This window comes from Rhineura floridana, chromosome 1 (assembly GCF_030035675.1).
Source record: "Rhineura floridana isolate rRhiFlo1 chromosome 1, rRhiFlo1.hap2, whole genome shotgun sequence".
Lineage (NCBI taxonomy): Eukaryota > Metazoa > Chordata > Lepidosauria > Squamata > Rhineuridae > Rhineura > Rhineura floridana.
The window spans coordinates 129,996,858-130,015,530 of NC_084480.1; the positions used below are offsets into that span (position 1 = coordinate 129,996,858).

The following is an 18,673-nucleotide window of genomic DNA, read 5'->3' on the forward strand; positions in this document are numbered from 1 at the left end:
TATCTTTTTCCTTCTTGCAGCTGATCAGGAGATGTAGAAAAAGCAATCCAGCACAAAGGCTTACCTTTGAGCAAGTCAAGAAGTTGTTGCATAAGATGAACCCAAACAAAGTTAGCCCAGTTGACATGATGATGACTTTGGTAAGGATTGTAAATGCTTAGATAGACTGAAAGCATTCCAGTAAGTTCAGAGGATGACTGGGATATGCTTGAAACATATGAAAACAGGAATGCATATTCTGTGTAACTAGTGTGATGACAAGATGACAGTAATAAGGCATATGGTTTTATGATGAACATATTAACAAAGACACCCACACCCACAAAAAACAACCAACCACAGTCTGTATGGCAAATAATATGGAAGAAACATGCACATAAAATGAAGGTGGGGGTGGGAGGGTGTGTGCAGGATAAAACCAGGAAGGGGGTTACTTAACCATTTTCACACACATGCACATCCTGCTGCTATTCCTCTGTAGATGTCTTCTAGGCCATTTTAATAGTTTTCCCCACCCCAGCTTGGCTATGACATGAAAAGTAAGCCCATCACAGGGGGAACGGTGCAGGTTGCATTTGCGAGAGATAACTGGTAAGCTTAGGAGAGGTTATATTAAGCATTCTGCTCTCTGCCGCTCACTGGTCCTCTTCAGTTAAATGGCCTCCACACCTACATTCATCAAACTAAGAATGAGGATTGGTTATCCAAGTTCTGACAAATGGTAGAGATGGGGGGTGGGGGATCTCTCTAAGTGTGATCCGACAGGTGAAGAAGGATTCCACTTATTTATTTTATTTTAAAATGTCATATTTTTCCTTATCTCTACAGGCTCAGTCTGGGAGATTTCTGGATAATGGTAGTTTTCTGATTTCTGTATAAAGGTGGTTTTCTGATTTAAGGGAGTTAATTGTCTGGTGAAAATCTGGTGATCAATCATATTTTTAATTAATTAATTTTAAAGCAAAAGGAGTACATACAATGATTGCAATAACAGAGAAAATATATATGTGGGTAAATATTGTCTTGAAAATTATTGTTTCAATACAGAACAAATATCATTTATTAACAAATGCATTTATCTGAGATCCAGTATGGTTCCTTGTAGAATAAGTTAATTTTGTTATAAATGCTATTGACTACACCCAATCATAAGCTTTATTAGTAGTAATAAGACATTAAAGACATTCACTATGAGATGGATCCTGGATAGAGCCAGTTTGTGGGGTCTCTTTTCAGCATGTTGTTGGGAAGACACATTTTAAATATACATTTTTTGCATATAGGCATTCACTGGAATAATTCCAAAATGTTGCAAATACAACTGGCAAGTATCTTTGAAGTAATAATAGGTATCATCATCATCATTATCACCAAAGGAGAGACTATGTTTTTCCGCTTGCATTGTAGCAAAGGTTCAGACATAAATTCAGATGTTGGTATTCTTGGTAGCTCTCATTTCTACAAGTCTTCTCAATGTACAAATGCTTGCCTTGCCTTACAACTGCCCATTTTACAGTGTAGGCTAACCCATTTCCCCGTATAGAAGCTTTCTATATTTAGAGAGATTATGTGTGGTGATTTCAAATAGCCTCCCATTCCGAGGTGGGAGAGGCCAAAGAAGAAATGCACTATATCAGAAGCAGCATGTTTGAATCACCTGTAAAGACCACCTCATATTTTACTTGACAGCCTTGTTCTACCAATGTCCCTCCAATATTTCTTTTAGGAAATGCGTAATGAAGATAACATGTGCACTGTTAAACATGAAGAGTGCATGCACCAGACAACTGTGACCAATCACAGCTCCCTGTCGAGCGTCCACTAGATGTGTCTCTGAATTTTAGAGATTCAAAACATTTATTATTTATTTGATTCAATGTATATAGCTTACTCAACAGAAGACTATTTTTTAAATATTAATGAAATCAACAATCATCCCTTCATGTTATGTCACTGCAGAAAGCATTAGCGTGCAAGTGGCAGTTGTGTAAAACAGCAGTTTATCGGCTACCGCTATACAAATGCTCTCAGACATCTTTGAAAAATGTGATATCTCCAAGTACCTCTGTTTTATTATTTAGCTATGCAGACATCTGATGGCAATGCGAGGCTGAGGCTGGTGAATGCAGAGTTAGTTATCTCACACAGAACACCTTCCAAGGTTGCTTGTGTTGAATATATTTTTGTTTGACTGTCTAGATGGAGAAATACAGCAAACATCTGGAAGTGTTAGTGGCAGAAAGGACTCAGGACTTAATGCATGAAAAACAGAAGACAGACCGTTTGTTGTATAGTAAGCAATCAATATCAATGGGGATACAGCTTATTCTGAGTAAATATCTACTGATATGTGGTTCTGCTAAAGGAAGACTTCTGTTTCCAGTTCTGTGAGAGCTCAAGGCTCACAGGGGAAGCCTGGCAGTGTCTCATCAGTCATCAGAGTCAATGGTCTGAATCAGGAATTCAAGGCAAGAATCCATGGCAGAGATCCAGTACAAGGGTCCAAGGCAGCTGCAGGACCTTGGAGAGCAACTGCACAAGCTGTTGTGTCTCCAAGCACCAAGTGTAGCCTTACATATGTTGACTGATCCTGTAGGGTAGTTAGTCCCGCCTCCCCAGAGAAGCTGGCTGGCCATTAAAGGGCCCTCTCTTATTTTCCAGTCTTTGGTTCATGTGGGGCTGGGAAGACACCTCCTCTGCTAGAGGAGAGTAGCAAGACTGTGTCCTCCAGCCAGGATGGTCCTGAAGAAGGTCTTGGCAATTCTTCTTTCAAGGATTGAGCCAGAATGTCAGTCCTCCTCTGAATCCTCCATCAGACAGTGCACAGCTCCCAGGTCACGCATCATGGCATTTAGCATATATTTAGTGGTTCAACAGATGCTAGTGGAGGTCGCTGATTCATAGGCTTGCCGTAAGTCATAATCGACTTGAAGGCACAAAACAACAAAAACTTTGTTGCATTGAAGACCTTTTTTATTATTTGATTGTTCTTTGAAGATCATTGCCATGTTTCCTTACTATATAGAAGAGATGGGGAACCTGTGGCTCTTCAGATGTTGCTGGACTATACCATCTCTAGCCATTGGCCATGATGGGAAATGGAGTTCAGCAAAATCTGGAGATCCACGGATTCCTCATTCCTGCCATATAGCTACAGTTGTGGGATGGTGCCTAAAAGGCTTCCAGATTCAAATTGAACTATTACATTTGTTTCCTGTGGCCACATATGCTAAAGCCATATGCACATACAAAGGAAAATTGCACCATTCTTTGATGTTTCCACTTCAGCTACTAGCATTGCATAAAAGGAAAACTATGTGTCAAAATGTTAAAGTTCAAATTGGGTTGCTTCTTCAGCATGTGATGAGAACATAAAAAAAAACCTCTGGTGTTTCAACATTTCCCCCCTATTAATTTTAGAATGGTTCCAGGGACTACAGGCTAGCCATGAACCACAGTTTAAGAAGCAGTGGATATCGAGCAATGAATCCCAGGAGATGAGGAGAGGAGAAGATAGGAGGGATAAGAGAAGGAAGGAGATAATTTGAGGAAGTGCGCTATAAACATTATAAATAAAATACAAAAAATAAGATTATTATCAGAGACCGAAAAGAACAGAGGGAAGAAATGGATGTGAATGTCTCAGTTGGGACCTTGCATGTATGTCAGTTAGCAGAGCTATGAGTCAGCTGGGAGCCTGGGTAGGTATTTGCCAAATATGGGATATTTCATACCAGCAGACTAGCACTAAACTCAGAGGACCAGTTCAAGGAACCTGATGTAAATCTACATTAGCTGCTTTCTGGTCAGTGAAGGTATTTTGTCTTGTAATTAAATGCATGTAGTGGCCAGATACAGAATTCCACTGTGAAATCACTTTATATTTATTAATACAATTTGGGTTTTAGTGGGCACTTTGTGTTAGTAATAATGACTTTGTTTGTTATACAAAATAGGCATGTTGCCAAAACAAGTAGCAGATGATTTAAGGCAAGGGAAACCATCACAGGCCCAAAGTTACATAAACTCCACTGTCTTTTTCAGGTAAGTGGGACTGAGCCCAAAGATGCAAACTACATAGGCTGTGCGTGAATAGCTTTTCAGAGGTGTAGAGGTGCAATTGACCATGGCGAGAGACACATTATTTTTCATGTCCTTCCACAACCGTTTGCAGATATATTAAAGATTAGTTATGGTAAAAGCTGTAACCAGCATCAGCAGTTGTGCAAAAGACATATGTACATTTTGGTGTGACTGTCAGGGCTGCCTATGATGAGTAACTGTCGTGCCCGGGTTGGGACTGAAGAACAGAATCACTTGATGAAAGCAAATCAGTTTTTATTAGAGTAATTTCCAGACATAGGCTCCTCCGCCTCATGAACTCTTAACATGACCCAAAACCCGCGACATGGAAGAGAGTTGATAGAACAGAGTATCAAACATTCCCTGTCCCTTATCAAGGGGGCTTTCGGGTGCGAATTCTCTCGCTCCACCTCAAATTGCCCACATCGACGCCCCCTCCCTCCTCTTTTCTTTGGCGCCTTTTTAACTGTCTTCGGGTGCGGGGCGAAGGGGGGGCTGCTACCTCCTCCCCTTCTGATTCGGAGAGGATGGTAGGGAGTGTGGGGGGTTGGCCCAACACTTCAGGCGATTTCTCTCTATCCTTCTCTGCAGCCGAAGGGACTTGGACTCCCTCCTCCTCCCCCTCTTTCTGTAACTGCTCCACATTTCTAGGGGGGGAGTGCGTGGGAAACGAGTCTGTTGCCTGTTCAAGGTTTTCACCCTCTATCTGGCAAACCTCCTCCTCCCCTCCAGACGGCTCAGCCCAACTGCCCCCCTCTCTTAGCTCATTCTCAGAAACATCAGAATCCCAACCATACATCCTGACAGTAACATACACCTCCATATTTATGGGCCAGCATATTTATGGAATGTTGATTGTTTATTTACATGAATGTATTCATAATGATGATTGATTGAACATATCTACATATGCACTCCTTGTAGGTCTTTGAAAATATTTTTTAAAAACACCCCAAAAACCTCTTGACTCCTTTAGAAATGTAATTAAGTATACCTACAGATCAATGGCATCTGGTCTAATCAAGTTCAACACACTGTTGAGTTACATAAATCTAGGAGAAATGGCTGCAATCAGGAACTGGGAAAATCTAGTGAACATTTTTTTCCTTCTGGCAAGACTTTCCTTCCCATTACATTTGTGTGATTATAAAGCTATTGATGCCAGATCAGAGTTAGTGCCATGTTAGCAGTAAGGGCAAAGTTACTGTAATTACTCTAGAGTAATAATCATCTGTACACTGGTCTTTATATGAAAGAATTTTTGATCATAATTTTCTTTCTGTTTGACAGAGACATAATCATTTAGAATTGGTCTGAACTGCACATTTCTGCATTCAGCAAACAAGCCCATTAAAATTCTGCAGATTAATGTCTACTGATTTATGCTTACATCTGCTTATCTACAGATGGACAAGATTTATATGTCAGGGTGACCAATACAAAGATTTATAGGTCCAACAAATATATATCTAACATATAGATAAGAAGTTATGTACTCCCCTTGTAAATGAAGTTGAATTGATTTCAGACTACTTCTGGAATGGGGGTGGGAGTACCACAGAGCTCTTTTGTCCTAACAAATATTCTTTAAAGAAATCTCATCAAGATCCTTAGATAGATTCCCTAGTTCAGAGTCCAGTAAATAATATCTGCTTCTACCATTGAAATGAATAGGAAGGGGAATTAGCACAGGAGCCCTATGTACACAATGAAGCCTTTTCAGCTACAACAGATCACTGGACCGGGGAACAAAATTGAAATACGTGTTCACTAGTGCTATGAGACCTTAGCTATTTTCCACTCCCAAATGCCAGTCAAAAACCTGCTAAATTGACATGGCTGGATTTAATTTGAGCAACACGTATTCATAAGGTTGACAACTTTTGTTTTTAAAAATGCTGCCCCTATTGGCAAAACTGCTTCCCATTCACAGGGCAGGCAGAGCCTGGGCAGAACTTGATAGTTTAAGGGTGGATCAAGGGCAAAATCTGGTGGATCAGGGATAGACCCAGAGTAGAATCTATTTACTTCATTTCAGAATTCAGTGCAGAGACCAGTTTAACCTCTCAAGCCAGTAAAATATGGTTGTCCATTCTGCACAACATAGGAAGCAGACCTTTAGTGTAGTGGCACCTACCCTTTGGAATTCCCTCCCTTTAAATATTAGGTAGGTGCCATCTCTGTTATCTTTCTGGCATCTACTGAAGACCTTCCTCTTTCTACAAGCCTTTTAAGTAGACACCTTTTCCCAGTCTGCATCTGTGTTGGAATTGCTTTTTAAGATGTTTTTAAAGCCTTTTAAAAAAGATGTTTTTAAAGATGTTTTGTTTTAATATATTTTGAAGTCTGTTTTATGATATTTTAGAGTGTTTTTAGTGTTTTTGGGCACCGTGGGCTCCTACTGGGAGGAAGGGTGGGATATAAAATCAAACAATCAATAAAATAAAATAAAATATTGGCTGATTGGCAACCTTACCTGTTCTTGGTAGCTCTCCACAAGCACATTTTAACAATGAATTCTAGACTGCAACTGGAATCAAATGCAAACAATATACATTGTAGTAGGCATGCACTACATGCAATTTGTATGGCTGAAAATAGAACACATTAATCCATGGGGAGTGACAGGCAGTTATGATGAGAGAACTGATGGAAGCCTCAGTCTCAATCTCAATGTGCTCTGTTTTCTGCTGGGGCTGCCAGCCAATTAAAAGAATTTCAGTTAATTAATTATCTGCCTTTCATCAGTTAATTAATTGCTTAAATGTTAATAAATTTGCATGTTACTGAAAATCTCAATATAAATGTCATTTTCATAGACAGAGAGAAGTGTAAGATGACTTATAAATCAATAAATGAAATCACTTGATGTTTGGAATGAAAAGTCACCTTTAATAGTTTCACCCCCTGCTACAGGGACATACTGGGGCCGGAATTTCTAAAAACACACAAGTGCAAACCTACTGGATATCTTGTTGTTGTACATTTTCAGTTATGCAGATGCCCTGGCATTAATAGTTTAGCCAAACACACATTGGTTGGTATGTGCTCAAGGTCACATCTTTCTATTATGCTTCAATCTGCTACCTTGAATATTCAGAACAGCCAAATAATTATTACAGGGAATTGGCAGGATGGCAGAAGAGAGGAGGAAGAGGAAGACACTGCTCAATATGCAGAATTTGAACTGTGCCATCAAAATATTGTGTCAATTTAAAAATGTTTTCTGAAATCCTTCAATTCATCATGATTGAGCTTGTTCTTTCTTGCCAGCGACATTGTTGGCTTTACTCAGCTCTCCAGCACCAGCACGCCTTACCAAGTGGTTGAATTCCTAAACAAACTCTACACGACTTTTGATGAAATCATAGATAATTATGATGTCTACAAGGTGGAAACTATTGGAGATGCCTGTGAGTGTTTAAAAACAACTTTGTTAGTCCTTTGTGGTTTCCTTAACTGACCAAGAGATGAAAGAACAAAAACTGGGCTTCCAAATTAATAAAAAGGGCATTGAACTCTAGTTGATACATTTTGTGCATAGAATAACAAATCATGAACAAGGAAAAACCTTTGCTGCCCTAACTTATTTGCATCTAGCTTCTTTTCCCAATAGTGTAGTTGGTAAAAACAAGAGCTGAAAGCCAAGGAGCCCCCTGTCCACACCTTACCTCAGCCCAAACTTACCAGGAAAAGTATTATTTCTTAGCATTTGCCCACATCTGCGTAATAAAGTTGACAGTAGTGGCCAACATTACTGGGATGTTGTAAGGCTTACTGAGGTAATGTATGAAAAATGCTTTGAACATTTGAAGTGCACTGTATAAATGTTTAGCCTTTTTCCTGCATTACAATATCCTTTCATGAATAGGTTCCCTATAAATTTTTCCTGTGCAGATACTGCTTTTAAAAGTTTTTTTTTATGTTCCTGTATACCATCCTGATGTATCCAGCGAAGTTGTCCCATCAACACAAGGACTTGCACCTGTGCAACAGGACTTCCCCTTCCTCTCTGTGTCCCCTAATCATCCAGAGCAGATATGGGGAGGTCATGGGGACACATGGGGGGAGAGGGAGGAAGTCCTGTTGCACAGGCAGAAGTCCTTGTACTAATGGGACAAAGTCATTGATTACAACCCATAATTATTGGATGGTAAAATGAAGGAGGAAGCTCAAAAATTAAGAAGAGCAAAAAGACGAAACTGGGTTTATTTTCTGCTATTTTTTCTCCCTTATAAACCCAAAACAACAAAAAGACTTGTGGCACCTTAAAGATGGAACATATTTTTCCCCAGAAGCTTGTAAGAGCCTACTTCATCAGGTACATAAATTGGTAACCTCAGTGTCTGGGAGCAGAGAAGCAGATTTTTATTTTACAAACTGATGCCAAAAGGCCAAGTATCACAGAACTATGTATGCAGAACATAAAATAATACAGAATCCAGGCAGGGCCTCATGACGTACTGGCTCATGGTGAGAAGCTTGCACTCACTTTGCTCTTTCTGGGAATTTTTAGGTCAGTACAGGACCTAGAGGTGTGAAATCCTGGAAAACATTAAAAAAAAAAAGTCAGAGGAAAAAAGGGTTTTTGTCCATTTTTGGGAAGCCTTCTCCTCCCCAAAAATTTAAAAGTTAAAAAAAGTATAATGTGAAAAGGTATGGAAGCAGGTTTCAATTTGGGCAAAACTTCAGTTTTTAGAAGTCCTTGATAAATATGATGACAAATGCGAAAAATCAGAAGAAGCAGAAACTGATAGTGATAGGTCAGAAAATGAGACTGAATAAATTTCATGTAGTGTTCAATGAGTCTTGTTTTTTCCCTTCTTTTTCTCCACTTTTTTAAAAATGGAAATGAGTGCTTTATGTCTGCTTAACACGGTGGAGGATAGAGGAGACAGAATAATTTCCAGAATACATAATAATTTTATCTTTTTTACTATAATGGTTTCTCCTGTTTTTATCATTTTTGCCTGCTCCTCATAAAGTTGCTAAACAAAAGAGATGCCGACTTCCTTAGTTTCTGTTCAGCAGCTTGTAGCTCCATTTGTAACAAAAAATCGTTTTTAAATGTAAATTAAATTTGTAACGATTGTCTGAATAAACTGTACTTTTAATATACCAGACATGACAATTTAGCGTCAAACCAAGTTATACTTAATACATTTTATGTTCCTGTAGTAACAATGTGACTTTCAATCTGTTAAAGGTGCTAAAAAAAACCCTGCATATTTTTCAATTTTTCCTATTTTAAAGAGAGAAAAACGGGGGTATTTTTTCATCTGTGGCTTCAAAATTTCTGGAATTTTTACATCGCTACCAGGACCTAAATCAATATTTGGCTTAAGCGTGTTATCTGAACCCAGGACCGTGGTTAAGGTCTCTCATCCTTAATCATGAACGAGTAGAGGCTGCTCCATTAGGGCAACTGAGGCACTGCCCCACCAACCTCACTCTGCCCTCAGCCAGCACCTGCCTGTCTTCTTTCTTATGACCAGTCCAAGTCCTTAGCAGGGAGGAGGGGGGCAAAACTAGAATCAGTTGGCTCTGTCTGTCATTGACTGTGGCTTCTCTTGGCTGTTGGTCTCCCTGCCTCCCCCCTGGGGCACCAGACACCACTGCCATAGGTCAAACATTGTCTGCAGATCATGGTTAAGAAAGAAAGGCAGTGCTGACCCAAAAAGCCCAGGGAGGAGCAAAATGGCTGTGATCTCCTCGGGAGGCAGCATCTTCATACCTTCGTGGTAAGCCATGGTTTGGCTTAGCATGATGTGCAAACATTGCCCAGCCTCTCCAGTGCAACCATCTTCAAATGAACAGTTGCGGTTTGCTTTCTTGTTATCTTCTCCTAAAGTTGTAATATGAGTGGTGGTTGTAGTTATAATAGTCGTCTACGCCTTCCAACCATAGCTGATTATTCTCATTTTCCTCCCCACCAGACATGGTTGTATCAGGAGTGCCCAAAGAGAATGGCATTCGCCATGCCAGTGAAATTGCAAGTATGGCTCTGGACCTGATCTTGGTGTGCAAAACATTTAGGATTCCACACAAACCCAATACCCAGCTAAAGATTCGAGCAGGAATTCACTCAGGTATGAGGGTGGGAGTACTGTGGCCAGTGTCTGTGGGGAAATGTTGACTCAGTAAAGATGGGCTGTGGCTATTAGAGAGATTGCCCTGGGCACTTGCCTAGATGACAGTTTTTAGAGGCATAAAGTAGGTTGACCTCATTCAGAATCAGGTAAGATGTGAAGCTTGCCCTCTTAGGGGTTCTTCCACACATTGTCCTTATTGGCAATGGCAGGGGTGGGAGAAGACAAGAAGCACAACAGGACTTCTGTTGGGGGGGGGATGGTGCTAATGTTGCTTTTTGTAATGGTAGCTCTGCCTTACATTCTGATCTGTGTTAATTTACACACACTAGCAATTGACATGGGAACTGCAATTGCCTGCCCACTCCCCATCCCCCCATCTATGAATGAATGGTTTGCATGGATCTGGTGCTCTGACTTAGAGCACCGATCTCCAACAGATGCACTTCTGTGAAAGCACCCTCTCATGGAGATCTACAAATCACTGTGGCAGTTATCTGCCACCTCCTCATCTCTTCCGCTGTTGTAGCTCTATCAACTAAGTATCTCTCTTCCTCTCCTAGTTGCGTCTAGTTGGTCACATCCATACTAGACATTTAAAGCACTCTTATAATAACAGTCATGATCCTCCCACAAAAGAATCCTGGGAACTTTAGTTTGTTAAGGGTGCTGACTTTACAGACCTACTATTCCCAGCACCCTTAATGAACTACAGTTCCCAGGATTCTCCATGACCATTAAAGTGGCATGAGAGTGCTGTAAATGTATGGTGTTGACGGGTGACCAAAGTTGTTCAATTCACAGTGAAGATTTTCCTCCCCACCACATACAGAATCCTGCCACTGTCCTCCCCGCGCTGTTTCTCATTCTCTTTCCTCTTAGATTGCAAATGCTTTCCTCCCCGCCATTCGTTTTTAATGGAGAGAACCTTCACAGAATGGGTAACTCAAACGACTGGGCCTTTTAAGTCCAAGACTGTGGTGAACTGCAAATAAACTCAAGAGTTAGAAAAGATCCTTGGACTTCTTTGTTTTCTCTAGGGCCAGTTGTGGCAGGAGTTGTGGGAACAAAAATGCCCCGGTACTGCTTATTTGGAGACACTGTCAACACCGCCTCCAGGATGGAGTCCACTAGTGAAGGTAACTAAAACAACAGTGATTGGCAAATCTCAGTGAAAATTAACAAAATATAAACTGATGACATCTCTGATTTTCTTTCCTGACGTCATCAGCTGAAGTATCCAAACCCAGAGTTATTTGGAGGACAGATATCTACAGTAGTCTTTGAGTAAAATAAAGTTACAACACCCTAAATACTATCCGTACAAAGACTGGGAAGTTATTTAAAACTAGAAATCCTGCTGCCAGAGACGTGATTGCCTAGTTCAGGTTCAGGTGTGGGCAGAAGGCGGAAAGTAGTACAACTTCTGGTGGACCCCAAAGTGGCTGAGGATTGCTGCCCTTCTGCCAAAGCATGCTGAACTAGGTGGACCTTAGTCTGATCCAGCAGGCTATTCTTATGTACATACAAATGCGGACTCAGGATCACTTGACAAAACCGTTACATAGTTGTGCATTAACTGTTAAGAGATCCTATGATTGCCAGTAGAAGGTGGTCCATCAGGGTGAACAGGGCTCTGCCCCACCAACCTCACTCTGCCCTCAGCCAGCCCCCACCTGCCGATCTTCTTACTTACAACCAGGCCAAGGGATAGCACTACCAGTCAGCTTTCTCCTCCTTAGCCTCAGGATTGCCATTATAATAGCTCAGTGGTGGAGCATCTACCTTGCATGCAGAAAGTCCCTGGTTCAATCCCCAGTATCCCGAGATAGGGCTGGGAGAGACTCACTCCCTGAAACCCTGGAGTCAGTGTAGACAATACTAAGCTGGATAAACTATTGGTTTGACTCAGCACAAGGCAGCTTCGTATGTACTCAGCAAAGAGGTGGATGGGGGAAAAGTTGGAATGAGTTGGCTCTGCCTGTCATTGGCTCTGGCTCCGCTTACTGTTGGGCTCCTTGCTTTCCGCCCTGCCAGTTCCAATGGGCACCATCACCATGGCACTTGCACTCTTGCTTTGTGTGTGCAAAACACATCTGTGGATTGTGTGGCTTTCCATTTTTTTGAAAAAAAACATTAAGTAAACTATGTTAGACTGATGCCAGCCCAAGTGTGGCCTCCTTATTCAAATTGGTTTGTGAAATCCGAGACCTTAATTTCTCTCACCTCTCACAATGACCTGCCTCATTTCAGAACCTCTCCCCTGTACCTTCACCAAGACCTCAGCCAGAACAGCTTGACTAGAGCTTTCGATGTAGCTAGTTTGGCCTCTCTGCAAAGCCTCACCCTAAGAGCCTTACCCTAAGGCCATAACTCAATGGTAGAGCATCTGCCTTGCATGCAGGAGGCCCCAGGTTCAATCCCGTACATCTCCAGGTAGAGCTGGCAGAGACCTCTGTCTGAAACCCTGGAGCCCTCTTCTAGTATCAGTGTAGATAATACTGAACTAGATGGACCATTGGCCTATCTCTACATAAAGCAGTTCCCTATGTGTCTCCTGCAGCTACCATTAATTTCAACAAGGCTTGCATAGGAGAACTTCCAGGTGGATTGTACCTATTGAAACTACGCCCGTCAAGCATGTTATTGGCCCTTCTCCTGCAACCTTTACATTAAGTATGTGAAGCTTCCCCCATCACTTTACTTCCATGCCAGGAGAAAGAATTTCCACTTGCTTGTTCACTGTTCCAGGCAGCTGTAAAAGGCATGGGAGAAAGAATAGGTAAAAAAAGCTGGCAACAGAATCAAAGAGTGTTGTAAGTCCAGCCCCCTGCTTGATGCAGGAAATCCAGAGCTAAGGTTTCCTTAACAGATGGCTGTCCAGCCTCTCCTTGAAGATCTTCAGCAAGGGAGAGCCCTCTAGATCCATTGGTCTCATTGCCAAACTGCTCTTACCATCAAGACATTTTAATGTTCAACCAAAATCTACCTTCCTTTACTTCAAGCCCATTCAAGAAGCAACTGAGCTCAGGCCAAGAAGCTCATGCTTCCATCTCCTGAAGGAATCATCAGTGGTCTGAGAGAGCCCCCACCCTCCCTGGGGCTACTGAAGATCTCTCTGTCCCAAGGGAAGGCAGAAGAGGAGAACCCCAGGCCAGAGACCTCATGCCACCTTCTCCCAATCAGCTTGAGAGGAATCTATCATCCTACCTTTTATACCATTTATTTGTTTTAACGTTTTAAAATTGTAACCTGGTTTGAGTTCCTTACCATAAAGGCAATATATAAATGCAGTCAACCAATCAGTCAGTCAGTCGGACACATCTTGTCCTGCCCTCTGGGACACCACCAGAAAACAAGACTTTGCCCTCTTCTTTGTGAGAGCCCTTCAAGTATTTGAAGAGTGCTATCATGTTCCTCCCTCTCTCTTCCTTTCTCCAGGCTCAACCTTTCCAGTTCTTTCAACTTTCCTCCTTCTTTTCTGTAGCACCGGCCATCTTTGTTGCTCTTCTAAGTGAAACTACATGGAGCTGGGAATTGCCTTTGGGAGGTGGAAGGGTCAACTTGTCAACAGCTATAAGGAGCTGGAAAATACGGATAAGGCATTAAGCCTTTGTTGCCACAGTCACAGATGTATCCCAAATTGCCTCAGACAGAGGCCAGAGACCTCATAGTTCCGCTGTGAGTCCATCCATTGGCAGGACTGTCGCAGCAAACAAATGAAATAAGATAGGGGGTATTCAGTGCCTTAACTCTGTCTAAGAGGAGAGTGGTCAGAATCTAAAGTTAGTTGTCTTTGAAAATGAGTGCAGAGCTGGTAACAATGGTGCAGCTGTATGTCTCTTTCCCTTCTAGCTCTCAAAATACAGTGCAGTTCAAATACATACCAGCTGTTGGAACAGATTGGAGAGTACGTATTGGTGTGCCGAGGGAATTTGCAAGTGAAGGTAAATATGAAGCGTTTCGTGTTCAGGCTTTCCCGAAGGGGAAATGAGTGGCAGTCCTTTGGAAGGTTTCTCCTTTAACCCCTTGTGTTGGCTGCCCTCTCATCTGCTCTGAATCGTGAATGACATTCATGGTTGGGCTGCTCCTTACAGCACATTTGCACAGTGTAAAGTGACTTGGATCTTAATGCCTCCCCCAAGGAATCCTGGGAAATGGCCATGATGCAGTTGTGGGGTTTTTTAAACTTCTTGTAAACTGCTTTGATGTTTTTAAATGAAATAGCAGTATACCAATACATTTATAAATAAATAAATATTGAAAGTTACCATCCTAGGCTTAATTTGTGCCTATGTTCTCCAGGTCTTATTTTTAATTTAAAGCCTTAGTCTCAGAAGTTGTGGATCTGTAATACAGAAGATAGTGGCTCTGAGCCGAGTTTCTCCTAACCACTGGGCAACTGCAATCTCACCCATTCCATATGACAGAAACACACCTAAGACGAAGTGCCCTCAATACAGAAACATTTGTGCCCAGGACTAGTAAAGACTGGTGGTTGCGATGTCAGTGAGGCAGTGAATCAGCACCAGGTGAAATCACCTTGGACAGCTCCTTGAAAGTTCGGACTAAAACCCAGAGTGGATTCACTGCCCCACTGACATTGGGGCCACCAGCCTTCACTGCCCAGCACTCAAAGTACGAGGGGGTGAGAAAAGAAGGATATGATTCCAAATTAAGCAAAATGCAATATCCATTGAAAGGAGTAGGATGGCATCCTCCCCACTTTGAGCACAGCTTGTGTGCACTTAACTTGAAGCCCTGCTGACTAAAATTGCCACTTTTAGTTGATAAACCTACTGAATAATGCTTAGAGCCCCAAACTCCAGTGTAGTTAAAATAAAGCTGTCAGCTAGCCATGCTCCCTGTTGTAGTGCTGATATTTGTTCTTCGATGTAAAGTACTGTAGACACAATTGAGAAGCTGTGCTGTTATGTTTCTCTTTCTAGGGAAAAGGTGACATGATAACATATTGGTTGGAAGGAAAGAAGGCTAGTACAGCTCAAAAGAAGGCTCTAAGCCCTTCTGCAACCTCTCAGATGCTTAACCAAAATACTTTCAGTATCATCCCAGGTGTTTTATAGAATGACTTGCTTTTAACCCCACCAGAAAAAGAAAAAACCTGGCGAGGTGGCTGATGTTGTTTCTCAGTGGTCACAGTCTTTGTACAACCCAAAGAAGAATCGGTGTTCTCTTTTCCACAACCAATGTTCTCATTAGAGATAAAAAAGAAAATAGAGACCATTCTGGGCTTGACTCTGGCTGGTTTCAGTCATGTTTTTTTTTGCCTACCCACAAACTATGGTTTGTTCAGGGCCAACAAACCAGGATCCAAAGCCATTGTTTGAATCTTGTTTGCAAGCGACAATTTGTGCTGTTATTTTGCTATTAAGTCTACATTCACAGACCACTACCAAACCACAATTAGGTTCACTGTGCCACCTGACATTTTTTAGGTGGCACACAAATGGTAGTGAATGGGGGGGACCAAACAATTTAAAACCATGGTTTGCCTGCTGTATGTCTGGAAGCTCAAATGATGGTGATCCTCTTTCCATCCACACACTGGCGGCAAAGCTCTGAAAAGCGCAGCCAGGATTCTAAATTTTCAAGGGAACCCACATGCATGGAGCAGGTTCCCCTCTTTAGAATGCTTTTCCAACACATGGATGTCAGGGGTGGAGCCAGCCACTCTCTCTCCATGTGATTATAATTACATGTTTTAACACCCAAATGGGGATCTATTGAAGGAGATAATCTGGAACACCCCTTTCTAAATATGGAAGTAGGAGATGGAGGCAGAAAAATGGCATTTTGTCTAGAAACTGCCAAAGCACTTTTCTTGAGGTCCCTTCCTGCCAAAGCTGGCACTCTTTGAAGAAATTATTCAGAGCGGAATCAAATCTGGTGTAATCTTCAGCACCGTTTCATTGAGAATCTTTTGGAGACTGAAAGGTTTCCAAGTTTGAAATTGGCATTTCTGTGTAGACTCTCACTACAGCTACAAATGTAAACTGTGCAAGCTAGGTGAATCCGGAGGGAAAACTATGCCATCAGTTTTCCATAAGCATTCTTTTGTTGTGCCTGTTAGATGCACCTCAGTGATGCTGTGTCCTTTTTGCCACACGAGAACACAATACTTTTTTTTTTTTTACGGAGAACCTCGGAAGCACTCTGACTCATCATGGAATTTAGGGCACCGCTGTGGTGTCTCATTTCTGAAGTAAAGTGTGCCTACTTCTCACCAGTGCTCCTTTGTTCATAAATAGTCACTAGGTTTTTGTTTTTGTTCCGTTCATAAGCACTTGATATACTGGATAATCTCTCATGTTACAGCACTGCCATGGATTCAGTCCTGCTTTGGGATCTTATTCAAGTTCCAGCAATGGTCATTCTCTCTCAGGTCAAGATAAGAAAAGCCCTGTGGGATCTGATCAAAGGCCTTCAGGCCTAACTCTCTGTTTCAGATAGTTGTTCCCTTCAAATGTTTGTGGGTTATTGGAGTGGGGTTTTTCTTGAAATGTATTGTTTTATATGTTATGCCTTTTTATCTTTTTGTAAGTTTCCTCAAGACTTTTTTGTAGTAAGCAACTAATAAGTCAAATTAATAATAATAATTTCACAAGCGAGATGTGAGTGCAACAACACACCCCTGCTGGTCCTCACAATTTGATATACAGAGTTATCTTACCTCTCTACACATGGTACACTGCAGTCACTCTTTAGTGACCAACAGCCATTGCACACATCTTTCCCCCTGACTTGCACAAAACAGAATCTATGAATTCCTAAAGCCTCACTCATTATACAACTTTATTTATTATTTTATTTATTTATTTATTTATTTATTAAACTTATATACCACCCGACTAGCAATAGCTCTCTGGACGGTTAACATAAAATACAATAAAATTACAGAATCTGATACAACAAGTATATAAAAACTACACAATCTAAAACCAAGTTACAAACATTTAACTAAGATTAAAATGCCTCAGAGAAGAGAAAGGTTTTAACTTGTCGCCAAAAAGATGATAGTGTCGGTGCCAAGCGTACCTCCTCGGGGAGACTGTTCCACAATTCGGGGGCTGCCACTGAGAAGGCCCTAGATCTCGTCACCACCCTCTGGGCCTCCCTATGCGTCATGACCCGGAGGAGGGCCTTCGTAGTAGACCGTAGTGTACGAGCCGGTTCGTATTGGGAGAGGCGTTCCGACAGATATCGTGGTCCCGCGCCGTATAAGGCTTTATAGGTTAACACCAACACTTTGAATCTGGCCCGGAAGCGTATTGGAAGCCAGTGCAGGCGAGCCAGCACAGGTGTTATATGCTCAGACCGCTTAGTTCTTGTTAGCAGTCTGGCCGCCGCATTTTGCACTAGCTGTAGCTTCCAAACCGCCTTCAAAGGTAGCCCTACGTAAAGCGCGTTGCAGTAGTCCAAACGCGAGGTTACCAGAGCATGTACTACTGATGTAAGGTCCTCCTTACTCAGGTAGGGACGTAGCTGGGCTACCAACCGAAGTTGGTAGAATGCATTCCGTGCCACCGAGGCTACATGAGCCTCAAGCGAGAGGGAAGAGTCTAAAATGACTCCCAGACTACGAACCTGTTCCTTTAGGGGGAGTGTAACCCTGTCCAGGACAGGGTATATATCCACTATCTGATCGTAGAAACCATCCACCAACAGCATCTCAGTCTTATCAGGATTGAGTCTCAGCTTGTTAGTTCTCATCCAGTCCATTGTCGCGGCCAGGCAACGGTTCAGCACATCAACCGCCTCACCTGAAGAAGATGAAAAGGAGAAGTAGAGCTGCGTGTCATCAGCGTACTGATGACAACGCACTCCAAAACTCCTGATGACCGCACCCAACAGCTTCATATAGATGTTAAAGAGCATGGGAGACAAAACCGAACCCTGCGGGACCCCACATTGGAGAACCCACGGTGTCGAGCAATGTTCCCCAAGCACTATCTTTTGGAGACGGCCCGCCAAGTAGGAGCGGAACCACTGCAAAGCAGTGCCTCCAACTCCCAACTCCGCAAGCCTTTCCAGAAGGATACCATGGTTGATGGTATCAAAAGCCGCTGAAAGATCAAGGAGAATCAACAGAGTTACACTCCCTCTGTCTCTCTCCCAACATAGGTCATCAAACAGGGCGACCAAGGCTGTCTCAGTGCCAAAAACAGGCCTGAAGCCGATTGAAATGGATCTAGATAATCGGTTTCATCCAAAAGCGTCTGGAGCTGGTCGGCAACCACTCGTTCCAAGATCTTGCCCAGGAATGGAACGTTCGCTACTGGTCTGTAGCTGCTGAAATCTTCTGGGTCCAAGGAAGGATTTTTCAGAAGTGGTCTCACAGCCGCCTCTTTCAGACAGCCGGGGACCACTCCCTCTCGCAAGGAGGCATTTATCACTTCCTTGGCCCAGCCAACTGTTCCCTCCTTGCTAGTTTTTATTAGCCAAGAGGGGCAAGGATCTAGTACCGAAGTGGTTGCACATAC

General features: G+C 42.2%; 1 protein-coding gene across 3 annotated transcripts in view; it reads left to right on the forward strand.

Moving 5' to 3' along the window:
* Positions 1 to 16,057, forward strand: part of LOC133380424 (atrial natriuretic peptide receptor 1-like) — a 70,930-nt gene extending 54,873 nt beyond the window's left edge. For all 3 annotated transcript variants that reach the window (XM_061617794.1, XM_061617703.1, XM_061617877.1), the window contains exons 17-24: positions 21 to 140; positions 2,200 to 2,293; positions 3,957 to 4,044; positions 7,357 to 7,496; positions 10,020 to 10,172; positions 11,213 to 11,311; positions 14,028 to 14,119; positions 15,122 to 16,057. In XM_061617794.1, the coding sequence (XP_061473778.1) occupies positions 21 to 140; positions 2,200 to 2,293; positions 3,957 to 4,044; positions 7,357 to 7,496; positions 10,020 to 10,172; positions 11,213 to 11,311; positions 14,028 to 14,119; positions 15,122 to 15,256 (921 nt within the window). In that variant the 3' untranslated portion in view covers positions 15,257 to 16,057. The remainder of the gene's footprint in view (positions 1 to 20; positions 141 to 2,199; positions 2,294 to 3,956; positions 4,045 to 7,356; positions 7,497 to 10,019; positions 10,173 to 11,212; positions 11,312 to 14,027; positions 14,120 to 15,121) is intronic.
* Positions 16,058 to 18,673: the final 2,616 nt, after the last annotated feature.